The sequence below is a fragment of the Homalodisca vitripennis genome, chromosome 8 (genome assembly GCF_021130785.1).
Source record: "Homalodisca vitripennis isolate AUS2020 chromosome 8, UT_GWSS_2.1, whole genome shotgun sequence".
Lineage (NCBI taxonomy): Eukaryota > Metazoa > Arthropoda > Insecta > Hemiptera > Cicadellidae > Homalodisca > Homalodisca vitripennis.
This window is the reverse complement of record NC_060214.1, coordinates 106,493,909-106,512,187: the sequence shown is the minus strand read 5'-3', so window position 1 is coordinate 106,512,187 and position 18,279 is coordinate 106,493,909. Positions and strand designations below refer to the sequence as shown.

General features: G+C 32.7%; 1 protein-coding gene across 1 annotated transcript; it reads right to left on the bottom strand.

The window, feature by feature from the left end:
- Positions 1-8,189: 8,189 nt before the first annotated feature.
- On the bottom strand, positions 8,190-8,624 carry LOC124368305. Its single transcript, XM_046825578.1, has one exon. The coding sequence runs from the start codon at positions 8,622-8,624 to the stop codon at positions 8,190-8,192; it is 435 nt and encodes a 144-aa protein (XP_046681534.1).
- Between the last annotated feature and the right edge of the window lie 9,655 nt (positions 8,625-18,279).

The window sequence follows — 18,279 nt, the reverse complement described above, 5'->3', positions numbered from 1 at the left end:
GGACTACCCCCAAATTCCTCTTTTTGGGTTTGGTTATAACTTCGCAAATAGTGTTTTTCATAAAATACACATAAGTTATATACAGATTATTAGCGAACGTATTAATATTTATTTTAAACTTCAATATTTTAAAATGTTTAGTGCGTTCACAAAAGGATGTCACAAACTTCTGTGGCTGACAGTACTTATGAATCCAAAAAAATATTTTCTGCTAACCCTATGGTGGAGAATCGTGTCGTAGAGCCGCAAGCCGCCATTTTTTTTATTTTTCATAATAAATATTATTATCTATAGAACTTTTAAAATTAAAGATTACAAAACTTTTTCACATAGATTATTTCATAGGTTACAAAATAAGAGGAACGCTAGAAAAATAATTGTGTGATTTGCCTTAATATTAATAAAAATTGCACCAGATACAAATGTTAAATTCAAATAAAAAAAAAACATGTATTATCATAAAATACGTAAAAATACAAATTATTTATTCATTTTTATAACATTTATTAAAGAGTTCTTTTTTAGGGATTTGTGATTTCCTTATGTGCACACTCCGTATTTAGTTAACTCACTTGGGGAGAATCATTATAAACTTGTAACTTGCTAACACCGGAAGAATGAAGTTTTGATGACGAAGATAACACTTAATGACGAACAAAAATAAAAAGGACTCCTGAGAGGTATAAAAATATAATCGGTCTCGAGACACCTCTCGCTAAATCTGTCTTTCCCTCCTTGTTCTACCCTCCTAGCTACACCACCTCTAATTGGCAACACCCCGCTGGGGACAAACTGGACTCTGAGGAAGATTGTCTTCTTCACATACCAAATCGGACGCTCCAATGTAACAAAATCCATAAAGAATAAATATACAGCAATATAAATTGCTTCTATGGGAAAGCTCAATCAGTATGTAAGCAGTTTTAATGCATTTTTTTTTTTATTTTATCTCTGAATGATTAGTGTCAGTTAGAAAACGTTAAATTAATCAATACAGATTCCTGCTAATAGATATTCTCACGCCATCTACCTAAGAAAGAGTGAAAACAGCCTTAGTAATTTCCTTATCCACCGGATTTGCGCACGCGTACACCAATATACATCTGCAAGCCCCTCTGAAAATGTTTTCACTAAAACTCTATTTCAACTCAGGCATGACTAAAACATGGATATAACGCCTGAAACCAACGCTAATGTTACATTACCGCTGCTCCTAAATAGTATGTCCGTATATTATTTGCTATGTAGCAATTTTTTAACCCCCCTTTACCATTTGCAGATCGATGATTTTACCTGTGCAATGATATTTGACTGTAAAAGAAGGTCAGTAGTAAAGAAACATTATACAATCAGCTTTATTTATTATTACGAGACCAAAACACATATGAGCCTAACTAAAGCAGTTTTATTTATATTGCAGTAAATTCTCGACAGAATGGCCAATATATAATGCAAAATGGTAACGTAAAGGTAAATAAATAAAACATTAAAGTTTTTTTTATGCTGTATGAGTATTTTATAATATTTACAAAAGACGTAATGCTATACATAAAGAAGAGTTGTAAAGCAGATGTTACGTCCGTAGTAATGTTTTATTCAAAACACACATAAAAGCAATCTGCGGTGAAAAAAGCTGAATTGTCCTGAAGAAGTTACATGTGCTTGTTTAAGTCTTTTGTATTCCGAGAAAATTACGTAAATTTTCCATTAAAAAGTGGCAAAAAATCAGTAATGCTAATAATTGGTAATGCAGTTGTCTTTCGTTGTTCACTTACGAAGTATCTATAAATTAACCATAAAACCTAAAATACTAACGATTCACGATTTTTATTTGTTAACGATTGTCTATAATAAAAGCCAAAAGCGGGCTTTTATCTCAGAACACGATTTCACCACCGCGAGACAAAGATGGAAAACGCTTTTACGACAAAAAACCTGTAGAATTACGGAACCGAATAATTGCTTCCAGTAATCGACCCTTTGTTTAGTGCCAAAGTGAATGTGATTGCTTTTCGTTCTTGGACTGAAAATCAATACGTAGTGAGGCCAAAGAAGATAATTGTTATTGAAAATATGTCGGTCACACACGTTTGTACATGTACGGGAGTAGTATTCCATTCATGGACAAGAATTATGGCTGGAAATTAGATGATATTGGTTCCTAACAAAGTTATTTTAAATACTTAAGCACGTAAGTGGTGTGTAGTCTAGTGGTTATAGCGGTTCTCGCCAGATGGTCTAGTCAAGCTACGTCGAGCGAGGCTGGTCCTTGGATGGGTGACCGCAGAAAGGTCCTGTACTTGCAAGGAGCTCGCGTGCCCGAACTTTGGTAGTGGCTTCGAAGTCAAATATAAGCGTTGGTCCCAAGTGAAATTTTAGAGAGGGCTTCTTGAGACAGGAAAAACCTCTGAACTCAGCATCATTGACTGTCATTATCACAACATCTACTGCAAGAAGTTTTGAATCAGACCGATCAGCAGGCTCCTTAACAGTATAAAAATGTTTTGGTCCTGCTATATTGTTTATTAGATCTTAAAAAATGCAGTAAAATCCAGTTTAAAAACTAGTGTTGAACGATTTTTGTGACTAATAAGTTATTTTTATCAGTTGACAATGACGATCCACTTGGAGTTCGAAACGTGTTATATTTGAGAGGTAGTGTGACTATTGTAGGAGTGGTTGAATGTAAAGTAAATTTGATTGTGTGTATGTATAGATTCGGATTCTTTTTTAGTTTATTATGATTTGAATAATGCGAATATAGTATACAATTATGATATAAATTCAATAAAGATAGTAACTTTAATTTTACCCCCAATTCTACTCATTTAAATAAGAAATATTTTCACTTGATTTTTTTCATAAGTAGCACACGATGTAGAATTTAAAATAAAACGCATACTAATTTATGTGTTTCGGAAAACGAAGAATCACTGCTAAGAATAAAGAAATTCTTGTAAGAATATTATTCAGTAATTGATTACTTTAAATTTCATGTAGAATTACTAATTTCAGTTTGCCACAATAGAATAATATAGTTCTTAAAAGAAAGTCGGTCAGTTTTTGTCAAAGAAAGTTAAGTTAATAATATCCATTATTAAAAAATAAATAGAAAGAAAATATAAATTAAATCATGAACATGGTTTCAAAGGTGTTGTATAAAACACGAGAAAACAAGACAGTCAGAATAGTTAGCTAGGTGATACCTGCTGCAGTAATTGGGTTAAAAGGTGAGATGCTATGCAGGAGATACTTGAGGGTGAGAGACTTGTGTTTTGACACTTTGAAAACACTTGGCAAGCCACTGAACTGTGAAGTCTCATTCACTGGTGATGTGTCAAGATTTCCAGGGAGCTTCAGGACTTCACTGATGTGGAAGCTAGTTGCCTTGAGATGTCGCCTAGTAACAGCTGGAGTGTGTTTACGGAAAGTTTATCACGTCTTCTTCTGCAATTGTTTACTGGATTGGATGACTACTTAGATAAACAGAAATAGAAGAGCTATCCAATCTATACAGCTCTATTCCAAACAATACTTGTTACATATTACTATGGAATTGAGGACAATAAACAATATTGCAGAATAAACAATAAGTGTGCAGTCGATATTGTTTATTCAGAAATGTATATTGTAATACCTCTCAAATTGTATCTCCTATTTACAATTGTGACATATATATACAGTGCAGCCTACATTGACATTTTATGTTCTAGTGGTTATTTAACAAACAATGTACCAATACAATAAATATGAGTGTTAATCAGACATACAAATTAGACACTACACTAATTGGAAACTTAGATTACTGAAAATATATTTTGTCTCTGACCGAAAAAAGAATTAGCGACTCTTTGTTTCTAAACTTGGACATCGTTATAAGCTTTTTGGATATATACAGCGTGTTCACAAACTACTGTGGCTGATAGTACTCATGAATCCAAACAAGAACTTTCTATAAACACAGACTGAGAAATGTGTCGTTTAGCCGCTAGACGCCATTTTGTACTAAGATAATATTATTATTTTTAGAACTAATGATTATACAGAAACCAAAATTTGCACATTGAATATGACAAATAGAAAGGAAAATTATAATTATGTTAAATGCTTTAATTTCAATAAAATGGTGCTTGTTAAATAAATTTAACGTAAATTTAATAAAAAAATAACAAGATAGAAACTATTTTACACAGTTTATTAAAATTCAAACGGTACTTTTTCCCAGCAAAATCCGTCAACGCATCAGCGAGCACGAACACTTTATGTACGCTTGTAAACGCGCGCCGTGAGTAACAAACATGTAAAAACAGCTGATTTCAGCTGTTGATTGTCAACTGAAAACAATGGACCCAATTTCGTTAACTCCCCGTTTCTATAGAAAACATTCATCTGAATGAATTTATAATAAAATATTTCTCTTATGCATTTGCGATTAGACAATCTATAATTTTATTGTTTTATATGTAAAACCCTATAGTCTATCTAAAGATCATTCGGTTCGTCGTCATCTGTGTCAGACCATTCTCATACTTAAAGTACTTTCTAATCTACATAAAATAATCGTACATACTGTGTTTTTTTTAATTACAATTTCAATTTTAAAAATACCAAATTTGCGGGAAGTTAAGAGATTTTGACAAAAAAAATGTTAAAGAGCTTTAAAATTTTGGAAAATAAATGACTAACACAACTTTAGTTTTTCATCACTTAGCTAAATATGGATCTCGGCAGCGATGACAAAATATTTATTTCAACCGTATTTGTAATAAATACGTTAAATATTCGCCATTACGTTAAATATTCTCTCTCTCCCTATATTCTCTCTTTATATATTATTGCAGCATCTAGAATCAGACAACAAACTAGAGTCCTATAATCTAAGTAAAAGAGTCATGTTGCTCTGCAGAAGCTCAAAATGAACTCTTTACGTCGCTTCGACGTCATAGATTCTACATATTATAGTGTAATCTCGGTGAAGAGGTATTCTGATTGTCTCATCATCGTTATCTCGATTGTGCAGCTGAGAGAGTAAGGCACGTGTATGTTTCATCTTTCTAGGACAAGTTCGATCTTATATTGAAAACTATAGAATTTTAATGAATATAAAACATTTTCTAGAAAGATGAGACAATCAGAATAGCTTTTCACATCGATTACACTATGTAGAATCTATGATGTTGAAGCGACGTAAAGAGTGCATTTTTAGCTTCTTCAGAGCAACATGACTACTTATTTAGATTCCAGTACTCAAGTTTGTCATCATATTCTAGACGCTGAAATAAGGGAAAGGGTGAACTGGAGCTAAACTTAATATTCACATTGAATCAACTCGTTCCCACCTAGCTTCGTTATGTGTAGAAAACTCGATTACTAAACCGTGCTTAGAAATCGTGTCTATCACGTTGTAGTCATACTTTCCCACAATAGCTACTTTACACATGTTAGAGATTTGAACGCACGATGAAGTTTCCGATTGTATCTTCTCTGCTCTTCCAAAATAGGGATGAACTTTATATGAGGCTTGTGTTTTTTTCTAGGCCTTCATTTCAATCCATTGGCGTAGGAACCAAACGTTTTTGCACAAAATCTCCATTTAACAATGAACTAAAAAAAATAAAAAAAAAAATCCGAGTTTTTCATTCGCTTTGTTCCAATTTTACATGAGACGTAATATTGTATTTTTAATAATTGAAAAAGAAAAGCATTTGGTATTTTGTTTTGAATTATTAAAATTTATAAAAATAATTATTGTAAAAAAATTTCATTTTTTAAAGTAATAGAACAGAAATTAACAGTAATTACATACTTTTAAATAAATAAATATTAAAGTTCGCTCATTTTAAGGCACTCAAAATTCAAATAGTGGAAAATTTTATTCCCTTTTATATTTGTACATGATTAGGCATAACCTGTAGTAAATAATAAATTATTTCTTTAAAATGAAGAAATAAGCGGATCCATAAAGCACAAAATGCAACAGTGGTAAAGTAGTTTTAGTTTTGGAAGACACATTGGGTTGACCAAAAACGACAAATAAATTATACAGTGTCTATTAACTAGCAAGTAAAAGTACCAACAGAGTACAAAGTGTTACAGTTAGTTAGTACCCTAATCGATGAACAACTGATGTTAAATAATGGTGTTATTATAGTCCCTCATGTGGAACTAACATGGAGATAACTCTCTTCCTTGAGTCTTCCTTGAGTATAAAACACGTTAATGTAGCAATTTGCCGTGACTTCGTTGCCTTAAGAACGGTTTACTACCGTTCCGAGTTGATACTGTGTTGTTGTCTTGTTTATTGTAGCATTTTGAGGCAGGTATTTAATGAGATAAACTTTCACCCTCACGTAAATATTCGGTACTTAATTCTGGATAAAAATTGTTACTGCCAGAATTTCAACATAGTCTCCACAACTGTTTCGTTTATTTCACTTGGGGTTTTAAATATATTCTAGATCCCTTGATACGAATGCAATACCCCGCAATATAACCGGGAAGTCATATCCAGTCCCTTTATGCAACAGTATCCAAAGCATTCTTGAGATAATTGATTGTCAATGGATGATATCCCAATCTCCAGAACCAATCCGAATAACTGAATTGCTAGTATGGAGTATAATGTTTGAGCAATCGTTGGTACAAGTTGAGCCCTTCTTGGGCAAGCGTTCTAACATGGCTTGTTTTCAAAAATTTAAAATAAATCATGGAGCTGCATTTTTCATTTCATGTAAAAATATCCATAATTTTGAAAATATTATTTCCATTGGTCGAATGATTACAGTATAACTTATACTAAAGGTATCTATTTGACAAGTTGAAGCTTAGCAGCTACCGGCTGACTTTAATAGATAAGACAAGAAAGGCTTTATGACGGAAATAATTGCTTAAATGCTTAATTTTAAAAATGCTTTAAAAAAAATGGGTTACCGTAGGAAATAAAATAAATAAATAAATACATTTTCCACAGATGTTAGAGTACTATCAGACATGAATTTTTACAAAAGTCGCTGGTTTTGTAACTCGTATTGTACACTGTGTAGCAGCAAAATGTTTTCATTCATTAATGTCTGTCAGATTGTATAAGTTGTGTTAATATCTTTTGAGTGCATTTTTCTGCATACTATAACATCATATTCTCGCTGATAAATTGTAATTCCCAGCTTGACTACGTGTTTACTTTCAGTCTAAGAATCGAATTCTCTTACAATCCAAAGCAAATAGTCCATCACTGAAAGTAATTACTCACTTCCGTACTCGCTCACGTTGGATATTTGTCGATATATTGTCGATATTTTCCCTCTCTGTTTCACTCTTTATTTATTTATTTAATATATACGGCAATACACCATTTCACATCTGCATCATAAATAGTCTAACCAAGGAGAAGGCTAATACTACAACTAATTATACTAAATTAGCAATAATATAACAAAATAGTGTTACCTATCAACAGTATCAACAATAATAAAATTATATAAATATATAAGTATAATAACAATAACAGTACTAACTAGGTAATAGCAACGCGAATGGTAATAAGAGTAAAAATAACAATAACAGTACTAACTAGGTAATAGCAACGCAAATGGTAATAACAGTAAAAATAGCAATAACAGTACTAACTAGGTAATAGCAACTCGAATAGTAATAACAACAAAAATAACAATAGCAACAACAAACAAGGTAATAAAATAACAACTTCGTAACAATAACAATAACCAAGATATAGAAGTAATAATAGTAGTAACGATAATACATTTTAACAATAAATAAAAGATAACAATGTATTTGTAACAAGAATAAATTAATTACGAGATAAGAAGACAATGACAGTGTGAGTCTCCCGGGAACCCATCAAGCACATGGTATCACAGAAACAAATGTGGCCCTCCAAAGGCACCACCTAACACCATCGGTCACACAACACTTCAAATCCGGGTGTTAATTAGGGTATCTTCTCAAGACAGCTGCATGGAGATCCCTCCTGAAGGTGTGAGGCGATGGATCGAAGAAGTCCACATCAGAACATACTCCGCTGCCAGTTCTCAACATCTTTGATATTGCGCTGTGGTATGAGTAGTTGCTGTGGTGGTGACGTTTAGCAAACAGCTGAATACTGCGAAAAGTGCGACGAAGTACATGTAGATCTATCATTTGAAGAATTGCTGGACATTCGATCATTCCGTTCAGGATCTTATACAGGAAAACCGAATAAATGATGGTTCTACGAGCTGATAGAGGTGGGAGATGGAGCAAGTTATTACCTCCAGGTCAACCTCTAAGTACTGGTACCCGATCTTCACCCCAATGGTTCTAAGGACTCGCCTTTGCACCGATTCAAGTGAAGATATGTGACCGACCTGGTAGGGAGACCATACCACACTAGAGTACTGAAGGACTGGTCTAACAAGAGCAGTATATAGGGCTCTGGGTGTAGCTGCAGAAAGTCCCTGACGGCAAGTTCGGTTGATGAAGCCGAAGATGGTGGTTGCCTTGTTGACAATGCCCTGGATGTGCTCGCCAAAGTCCAGTGTAGAGGTGAGGAGGACTCCAAGGTCACGAATGGTCAAGACTCTCTGAAGCGTGACACCGTGGAGGACATAAATGAATTGCACAAACATACGGTTTTATTATCTTACTGAGATTCGTAAACATCATTACTTCTTTAATCCGCTATTTTAAAAAATTTATCATTACGTAACCTAAAATCGCAAACCTAAAATTAATTATAGAATTAACAGACACTAAAAACAACAACAGATACAACAAACCAACTCATGGACATATGAAAACCATGTTTATATTTTTAATTGGCGAGTGACAAAATTGCTCTTAATACAAAGGATTAATACGTGTTCTGCTAACTGTTGTAATTGATTCTAAACTATATGGCTTGTTAGTCGCTTGTAATCTTCAGTGTTACAAAATTCGTTACTCAGGTTTATACACAAGTATCTTTATTTTATGCTTAGTAACGTACAAAAAAATAAAGAAAAAGATTAAAGCCATAACAACTAATTCGCAAGTCGCAAATTCGTAAGTTCGTAAAAGTCATAAACTTTATAACTTATTTAACACGTAATGTAAATGTTTAAGTAGTTTGGGTGATTAATATGTAATAACTAACTGATTTATGTCAGTCAGTAACGAAATTCAACAGACTTTTTTAAGTTACTATCAAATCTAGAAGTTTCTCTACTAAAAAGTTGTTAAAAATGACATTGCATGTTTCAAACTGGTACGTCTAATGTTTTTTGAGAAACTAGTTAAATTTTCAAAATCACTGTTGGAAAGCATTGTACTAGCTAAGCCAACCCTTGCAGTTATATAGGGATAAAAAAATCTTTCAAATTTTGGGATATCTTCAACATTTCGATTACATGAGTTGGAGCTTCCTCGGATTGGATTGTGACGGACCTAGCTGAAAAGTTGTGGCTACATAAAATCTCAAAACTCTTTTTAGAGGCTGAGCACACGTTGGCCAGAAGGAAGTTTTAAGAGGACGACTCCAAATTCCTCTTTAGGGATTTGATTATCACTTAGTAAATATCTTTCCATAGATTACTCATAAGTTATGTTATCAAACGTATTATTATTCATGTTTAACTTCAATAGAAAATTAAAATATACAGGGTGTTCGTAAAAGAATAAGCTAACTTCTGTGGCATATAGTACTTATGATTCTAAAACAAAAGGTTTTCTATAAAATTAGGTCGAGAATCGTGTCGTTGAAATGTTAGCTGCCACTTTTTATTTTTTACATAAATATTATTTTCTATAGAACTTCTAAAACTACAGATAGTAAACTTTTCACATAGGATATGACACATAGGAGGAAAGCTCAAAAAATAATTGTGTGATTTGCCTTAATAATACCAAAATGGTGCCAGTTGAAAATGTTAAACTCGAATAAAAAAAAACAAAAACAAGCATTGCTATAAAATATGTACAAGATACGAATTATTTAGAAATTTTTATAACAGTTTACACGGTACTTTTTTCAAAGGTTTGTGATACCCTTATGGGAACACTCTGTATATAGTTAACTCACTTGGGGAGAATCGTTAAAACTTGTAACTTGCTAACACTGGCAGAATGAAGTTTTAATGACGAAGATAACACTTAATGATGACAAAAATAAAAAGGACTCCTGAGAGCTATAAGATATAATCGTTCTTGAGGAAACTCTCACTAAATCTGCCTTTCCCTCCATGTTCTACCCTCCTAGCTACACCACCTCTATTGCCAACGCCCCCTGGGGACAACTGGACTGTGAAGAACATTGTTTTCTTCACAGACCAAATTGAACGCTTTAATGTAACATAAAATCATAAAAAATAAATATACAGCTTTGTAAATAGCTTTCGACCTTTCTAAATCAAAGATGCCATCATCAGGTGTGAATCAAAAGGCTTCGTGTGAAAAAATATTGGATAATCGTGACTCTTCTTTTATTAAATAATAGAAAATAATAATTACAGATTCCTGCTAATAGATATCCTCACGCCATCTGCCTAAGAAAGACGGCAAACTGCCTTAGTTATTTCCTTATCCACCGGATTGGCGCACGCTTACACCAATATACATCTAAAACCCTCTCTGAAAATGCTTTGACTAAAAATGCTATTTCAACTCTATGTATACCTAAAACATGGATATAATGCCTGAAAACACCGATAATGTTACATTACCGCTGCTCCCAAACATTATGTTTATATATTTTTTGTTATGAATCAATTTTTTAACCCACTTTACCATTTGCAGATCGATGATTTTACCTGTGCAAGGGCATTTAACTGTAAAGAAGTTTAGTAGTAAAGAACATTATACAATCAGCTTTCTTTATTATGGAGAGACAAAAAATATGAGCCTAACCGAAGCAGTTTTATTTGTATTGCAATAAATTCTAGACCGAATGGCTAATATATAATGCAAAATGGTAAAGTATTGGTAAATAAAACATCAATGGTATTCATGCTATATAGGCATTTTATAATTTAGCAAAAGATTGCAATGCATTAATGTTGAAGAGTTGTTTAGCAGATATTACGTTTATAGTTATGTGTTATTCAGACAAAAAAAACCTGCTATGGAAAAGCGGAGTTGTCGGAAGAAAGCTACAGTGACGTAGATGAAAAGTTATATAGAATGAAAAGTGTTTATTGCATACACGTTCTGTTAAAAATTTAATTTGTTTTCCGGCTGATATACAGAAGGTCAATGGAATGTTAGTTTTCTTACTTTCATGAACTGAGTAATAATGAACATGGTTTAAAATAAAATATAATTTGTGGAACCCACCTTCTTGTATAAGTGACAGCAACACAAGTTAGAAGGTAACAACTTCTAGCAGAGGTTTGTTTACTCGTGCTGATAACCTGTCATATACAGCGTATACCGTGTTAAAACAATTCTTTCCAGCATCTTGTTGCTTTATTTAGCAACACCGTGTGATCCATGACATCACTTTGATTCCACTGGGTATAAGGACACACTTTGTGTTGTTCTGGAAAAAAAGTGTTTGGCAAAGTATATGGTACTGTATGAAGATGTATCAGATTGAATTGCTTGTAAATGAAAAAATGATGTTATTATATAAATAGTAAATTTTTGTATATAGGTTTTTTTAAACAACCGTTAAAAAACATTCATTATTAATCCAAAATATTTTGCAACGTAAATTTGATATTTTAACAGAATTTAGCGTCTTTTATCACTCTTTATTGCCAATTATTAGTCCTATTTACAATAGGTTTACAGTTTTTGCAACTAACTAATTGATATGGTATAAAAAATATTCACTTTAAAACAGAATTCTAAAATGGACATCTCTGCAAGCAATGTATGAATAAATGAATAGATTGTTTCAGATACGTCGCGTACTTCGGCGTGTGTTGATATTGACTTTTCCTGTCTCCCACATTCTCTGGTCTGTACAGCTTGTTTGCGTAGTGCGCCTTTTATTGTGCAGTGGTATGACTTGTTCTTCATCTCACTGCTATGAACGGTTGGATTTTTTTATATACAACAATATTCACTTTTGATTTTATCGCCAAATATTGACTTATACTAATTTTCTTTCTTTGACACTTGGAAGAGAGTATAGATCCCAACGAAAATGTTCTATTCTTTTAATATGTAACGAGAGTAAATGTCCAAAATCTCGTTTCTTTTCCAATAAATAGATGTTGCCAAACACTTTTTGATATTTTTTACACTATTAGAACTAAACACTTTTTAAAGTTAATAATGTTACCGTAAAAGATCTTAATAATACAAAATAATAAGGAAACAAATAATTTATATTAACAAAACCTGATTTCTTTAACGTCGTCGGCTCCAAGCAAACGTGGCCAGGAAAGTACAACTAAAATTATAAGTATTTAATAAAAAAAAAAACTAATAAGCAAACTTTTGGATTATTTTGATAATTAATGCTGTATATAATTTATTATTATTATTTGGATATTTAAACTATATTTAAGAATACCAACTAATTTAATTATCCGGGACTATTAATTATCCGAGTAATACTTGGATGTCGTTGTAACATTGGATTTTATGTAATGACATTGTTACACTGTAAGGTAATGCTGTTGGAGATTGAGGTATAATACAGGGACTATCAATTATACAAAGAATGCCATCATTGTAACATTGGGTTTGCTGTAAAGGCATTGTTACAATGTTATTTAATGCACTTGAAATAATTAGTAACAAGTATATATTAAATAAATCAAGTGAAATAGTCTCAATTGCCGAAGTTAACAGCTTTCCATTCTCTAGACCTAGAGTATATTATTATTAGCTGCCGGCTAACTTTTAAATTTCCCTCTCACCCCAATTATGGAAAGATTTGCACGTATAAACTAATATGTTTGGAATATCCCAATTGTCTTTAAAATAATTAATCAATTTGCATAATGTCTCTCATCAAAGTCCTGCTTCAAAATACTCGTATAGCAACCTATTTCAGTAACGAGCTTTAAAGAAGCTTATCATTCGTGGGGCTGGAAACAATTTCATTTCTGTCTGTCTTATCTATCTATCGGTCTGTCTGTCTCGAAATCTCGATATCGAACTGACCAATAGTCTTGAAGCTATGCCTGAAGCTCCGTTTAATACATTACTGAGTCTGATCATGTCCCGCCATGGAATTTGGCTAAGCGTTGGCAAATATTTTTTACATATGATGGAAACTAAAATAAACAGAACAAATAAAAATGTAAACAAACCGAGTCCAATCATTTGAAAATAAAACATGAGACTTTTATTCAGAGAGTAAAAAGACAAAGAGTAGAAGGGCAATGTTACATCGGAGAAAAGACGTGATTTCAGCGCGCTCATACTGTGTAATATTCCCATTAACTAACAAAACCTTTATTATTTGAATGCTGTTATGAAACCTAATTTGATTAAAAAAATGGGAATGGATTATGTGGTAAGATATTTCGAGGAAAAATTTTATATATGTTCCTTTCAAACTTTGCATGAAACTTAATTTTTACAATCACGTACCGATGGAGCATGCCCAACAATTAAACTTGGATGAGCGTCATTGAAGGCTGTTTTTCCTGCTAGAGGGGATGTAAAAATTTCTTTATGATAGTCTGTTTTTCAGTCTCTCCACATGAAATCTCGAGAGTAAAATGACCTATAGCTCATTTTATTCTCGATCTATATTTATTCTATATTATTATCAAAATGTATTCTAAATCTATAGATTTGAAATTTTGCACGTGACCAGCAAAGTTTGTTATTCGACACATGGTGTGGACCACTCCTTACCTTGTAATATTTAATTTTTCGTTCTGTGTATTTCGGAAGATATCTATATTTTCAGGAATTCATTTTATGACGAGGGTCGTGTAGTAATAGCAATAGTCCTTAGAAATAGATATAAAAATATTTTTTTTAATTTCTCACATAATTTCCTTTCAGCTCTATAAAATTCCCAATATTTTATAAAATTTTTAAGCCGTCCAAAAAAATAAGACTTTAGAAGTTTTTCAAAATAAACTTTTTCATTGATTTACTCGCTCACAAATTTTTCCAAAAGCAACACATAATACACCCCTATCGTCTTGTCTTTTTCCAAGTAGTCGATAGAAATTATACCTTGTGCATCCCAGAAGACCTTGCCGGCCGATTTCACTTGTCTTTACCTTCTTCGGTGCCCGTTCACCACAACAAATCCACTGTTGTGACTGTATTGTTGTCTGTGGAGTGTATTAGTGAATCCATGTTTCACCGACAGTGATGTATCACTGAAAAAACTCCGTAGGATGCTATGCAGGATCACCACAGTTGCTTCAGAGTCGACCATACGATCATTGTTATTGGTTAGCAAACGCGACACTCATCCCGCAGACATTATTTTGACTAACAATTTTCATGAAAGATTGAAGCGACTGCACCTTGTGATATCCTTGTAGCTTCAAATATTTCGCGCACTTTAATTCATCGATCATTCAAAATCATTTCCTAGATATTTTTCAACCATTTCAGAAGTAGAAACTTTCACTGGTAGTCGATGTTTATCATTTGTAGATGAACGGCCACGTTTAAACTCGTTTATCCAACTTTAAACTGTTGATAACACCGGATAAGTTTTGCCATGAACTACATCCGACTCAGTTTTAGTTTCTTTAGACGTTAAGGCTTTTTAAATAAAACTTTTTAACATCGCTAGAAAGTCACATTTCTCTATTATTATAAATAATCAATAGTTGTTCACTTTAATCGTCAATATTAATGAAACTACAAAATGGATCGAGCTGCTGAAATTTTGACAGCTGTTTAGTCAATAATGCTACTTACGAACAATTCTATAAAATGTTCAAATCCTAAGATTTATAGGAATTTTTCATTCATATATATGATTTATTGAACGTCCCCCGTATATTGCATTTTTAGAACAAATAATAGTTCCTGAAATACGTGTTATTCCTGCGTTTCAATAACACGATAACTATTATTTGATAATCTACTATATTGTATGTACTACATACAAAGTTTTTACGTATATAATCACTGTTTTAAATTTAAAGTTAGTGGGCGATTCTCTTTTAAGCTTTTTTTTCGTCCGTCCTCGTGGGATATTGCTCTGACCTTATCAAACGGAATATGGGGAAGAGTCGATGCATTACTAAGTCGATGGCAATGATAAAATGTACTACGGCCACTGGCAGGATTTGAACCTGCGCAATCTATAACTCAAACAAAAAAAGAGACGTCTTCGACTCTCCCATCGGCTCTACCATATTAAAAGTTTAAAAGACTTGGCTTAAAAACATTAGCTGCATGCAACTAACAACCAGTCCCATTGGCCTTTATTGTAAAATTAACTTCACACGTTATTGCTTTTATACATTAACCTGTAACTTGCCAAAAAGCGATCTAACTAAAGTTACTGTTAAAAAATATTACTAGATTTGATAGATTGAAGAGTTTTCTGTAAGGATTTGTGTTTTTATATAATATAGTGTCCTTGACTTTTGAACATTACTATAAAGCCGGATGTAGATAAATGATCTTGAATTCAATGTTAAACGTAAGAACAATGTTAAACATAAAACTCTTTACTCCCTTATTTGGCATGTCTTTGCATTTTATTATTGATATTATGGGGCTGAAAGTATAATTGACACCAGTAAAGCCTATTTTTTATTAGTGTATAACAAATCTAGTGCCTCCAATTTTTATTAAACGATATTTTAAATCAGTCCTCTACCAACATAAAAGTGGAGCGTTTATAGATAGATTGCTTCTAAATATCATTATCTCGCGTTGAATGATCCGTACAAAGGGACAAAGGGTGAGTCATTCATTGTCTATTGGCTTGAGAGGCAATTGGACTTTAGTGTTAGCGTTACTTTGTAAAGATTATATTTCTATTTTATTCGTACAAATATATTCATTTTTGAGCTTAAAAAACCCGGATCATGAAATTGTCTACAATATCGAATTATTGCTATCTATTACTTTTTGTTTGACCACACAAATACTCCACGTGTTTGTGTTATTAACGCACTAAGGTTACTTACTTAAAATCATATTTACTTTTCATGTGTCCTTAATAATATCTATTTTGTTGCTATGTATTAATTTAGCTATATACGGAAGAGATCCGATTGCAGATCTTGAAACGTAGTGTTACTGATTTCTAGTTTTACTAAATAATGCCAAAATGTCCGGAAAATCCTGTTTTCTTCACTAAGAGTTCTTGTTACGCAGGGACTCGAACCCGGATGTCACTCTCATATTTTAGGATTAAATTTTTTTGTAGTTGATTCTTTACTTCTCATATATATTCAAATGTGCAAACGACCGTGTCATGAAAAGACCAAAATCATATATCCATCTCATGATTTAGAGGGATATTCAGTATAAGAGACTGAGAGGTTATTATAAAAATACATTTCTAAATAAGCAATGTCGGTTCCATATGTTGGATTTGCATCCTACATTTTCCCTCAATTATATAGTAAAAAAGCCAAGTATTTGTATTGAGACGAGTTATATGACTGAGATACTCACGAATTTACTATTATTTATATTATTCGCATTATTTGAGTATTCCTTATCTTATTAATGAAGTCAGAATTTCTTTACCTATAGTTCATAGTAGGTGATGGTTGATTTGTGAGTTTAATAAATTACACACATTTATGTGTAATAAAAGATAAAACGACGTTTCAAGATCTAGTATCTATGCCTTCCTATTCTGGTGTCAAATCTCAAAACAAGACTAAGCGAACAAAAAAGTAAAGAAATACTTAAAAAGGGCAATTACCACACCAAAGTAAAATTGGGCATCGACAAAGGTGCTCGAAGAAATACACAAACATATAATGAACCCAGCACACATTTGCAGAAACAAAAAAAACCAAAAAACAACCATGATCTGGCTTGGTTCACAATTCTGTTAGCCGACACTTTTTTTAAAAATTATCTTGTTTTGGATGTCAAGTCATTGTGTTTGTCTGATTTGTTTCTACTACGTTTTACTGCATTTCGGCTGATCATTGGTAGAACTGAAACACATATCCTGAAATCAGTTTGGGGTTGAAAAAAATGTATATTCTGTGTATATCAGCCCACATGCGTCTATCTTGAGAAGTAGTTAAGCTATAAAGCCTAAATGTGCAAGAAACTTCCTTTTTATGTGTTGAAAAAAAATTCGGTTATAGAACATCATTAAGAAGGATAAATCGGGAGTGCTTTGAGCTATTACCTTAAAATATTGCTATAATCTTGTGCAGTGAAAATTTTAAAAATTCTTCATTTACTGTTTTGCTTGTCGCCATTCACAGGATGTATCAAAAACGAATTAAGCTATAGACTTGAAAGTTTGGATGACACATTTGATATAATATTATATTTACTTCAATATAGGTATCATGAAGTTGGATCATGGGAGCAGCAGATTTAGGAATTGGCTAAGTTGTCAGCGACGTCTATCATTCATGGAGTTAGCAAAGTTTCTTTACTACCTTTTGTTTTCCTATCTTGGGGCTGGTAAAAGCTGTCCAGTCTTTTTGTCTGTTATGGTCCATAGTTTATATTCAACATAGAGTTTCTTATGGAAACATTTATATTGAATATAGCTTATAACACATTATTAACAAATAACCTTACTTTCTCACAGTCCATTAGCACTAAGGCTCTAAATATAAGTTTCTATAATGACATATCTAAGGATTTAAGAGCAATCCTCATTTATAGCACAGTCCATAACTTTAGCCCTATGTAAGCTAACCGTAAACTCATATGCGTGGTTAGTGGCTGAATATCATTCCCTTATAATAGGCATTTGCAATAATGAGGATTTGCAGAAATCTCTGGGGTTTCATCTCTCAAATTACAACGGTTTCATTGTATTTTCGCGATTTTTAATTTACTCTTTGTAGCTTTTTGTAAACGAAGGTCTACAAATTCATTCTTATAAGAACGGTACATTATTTAACACGTTAGACCCTATTTTATTGAGATTAATAAAAAGGGACGATAATAATTCACCACAGTCCAATTTGGTCTGTGAAGAAAACAATTCTACTCAGGGTCCAGCTGTCCCCAGGGTTGTGTCGGCAATAAGAGGAGGTGCCAGGAGGGGTAGAACAAGGAGGGAAAGGCAAGATTTAGAGCGGACAGCCCCGAGACTGATTATATCGCTCTCTGGAGTCCTTTTGGTTTGTGTCATCATTAACTGCTGACTTCGTCATTACAATGTCTGTCATTGTCAGCATTTAGAACGTTATTGCGATTCTTGCCAAG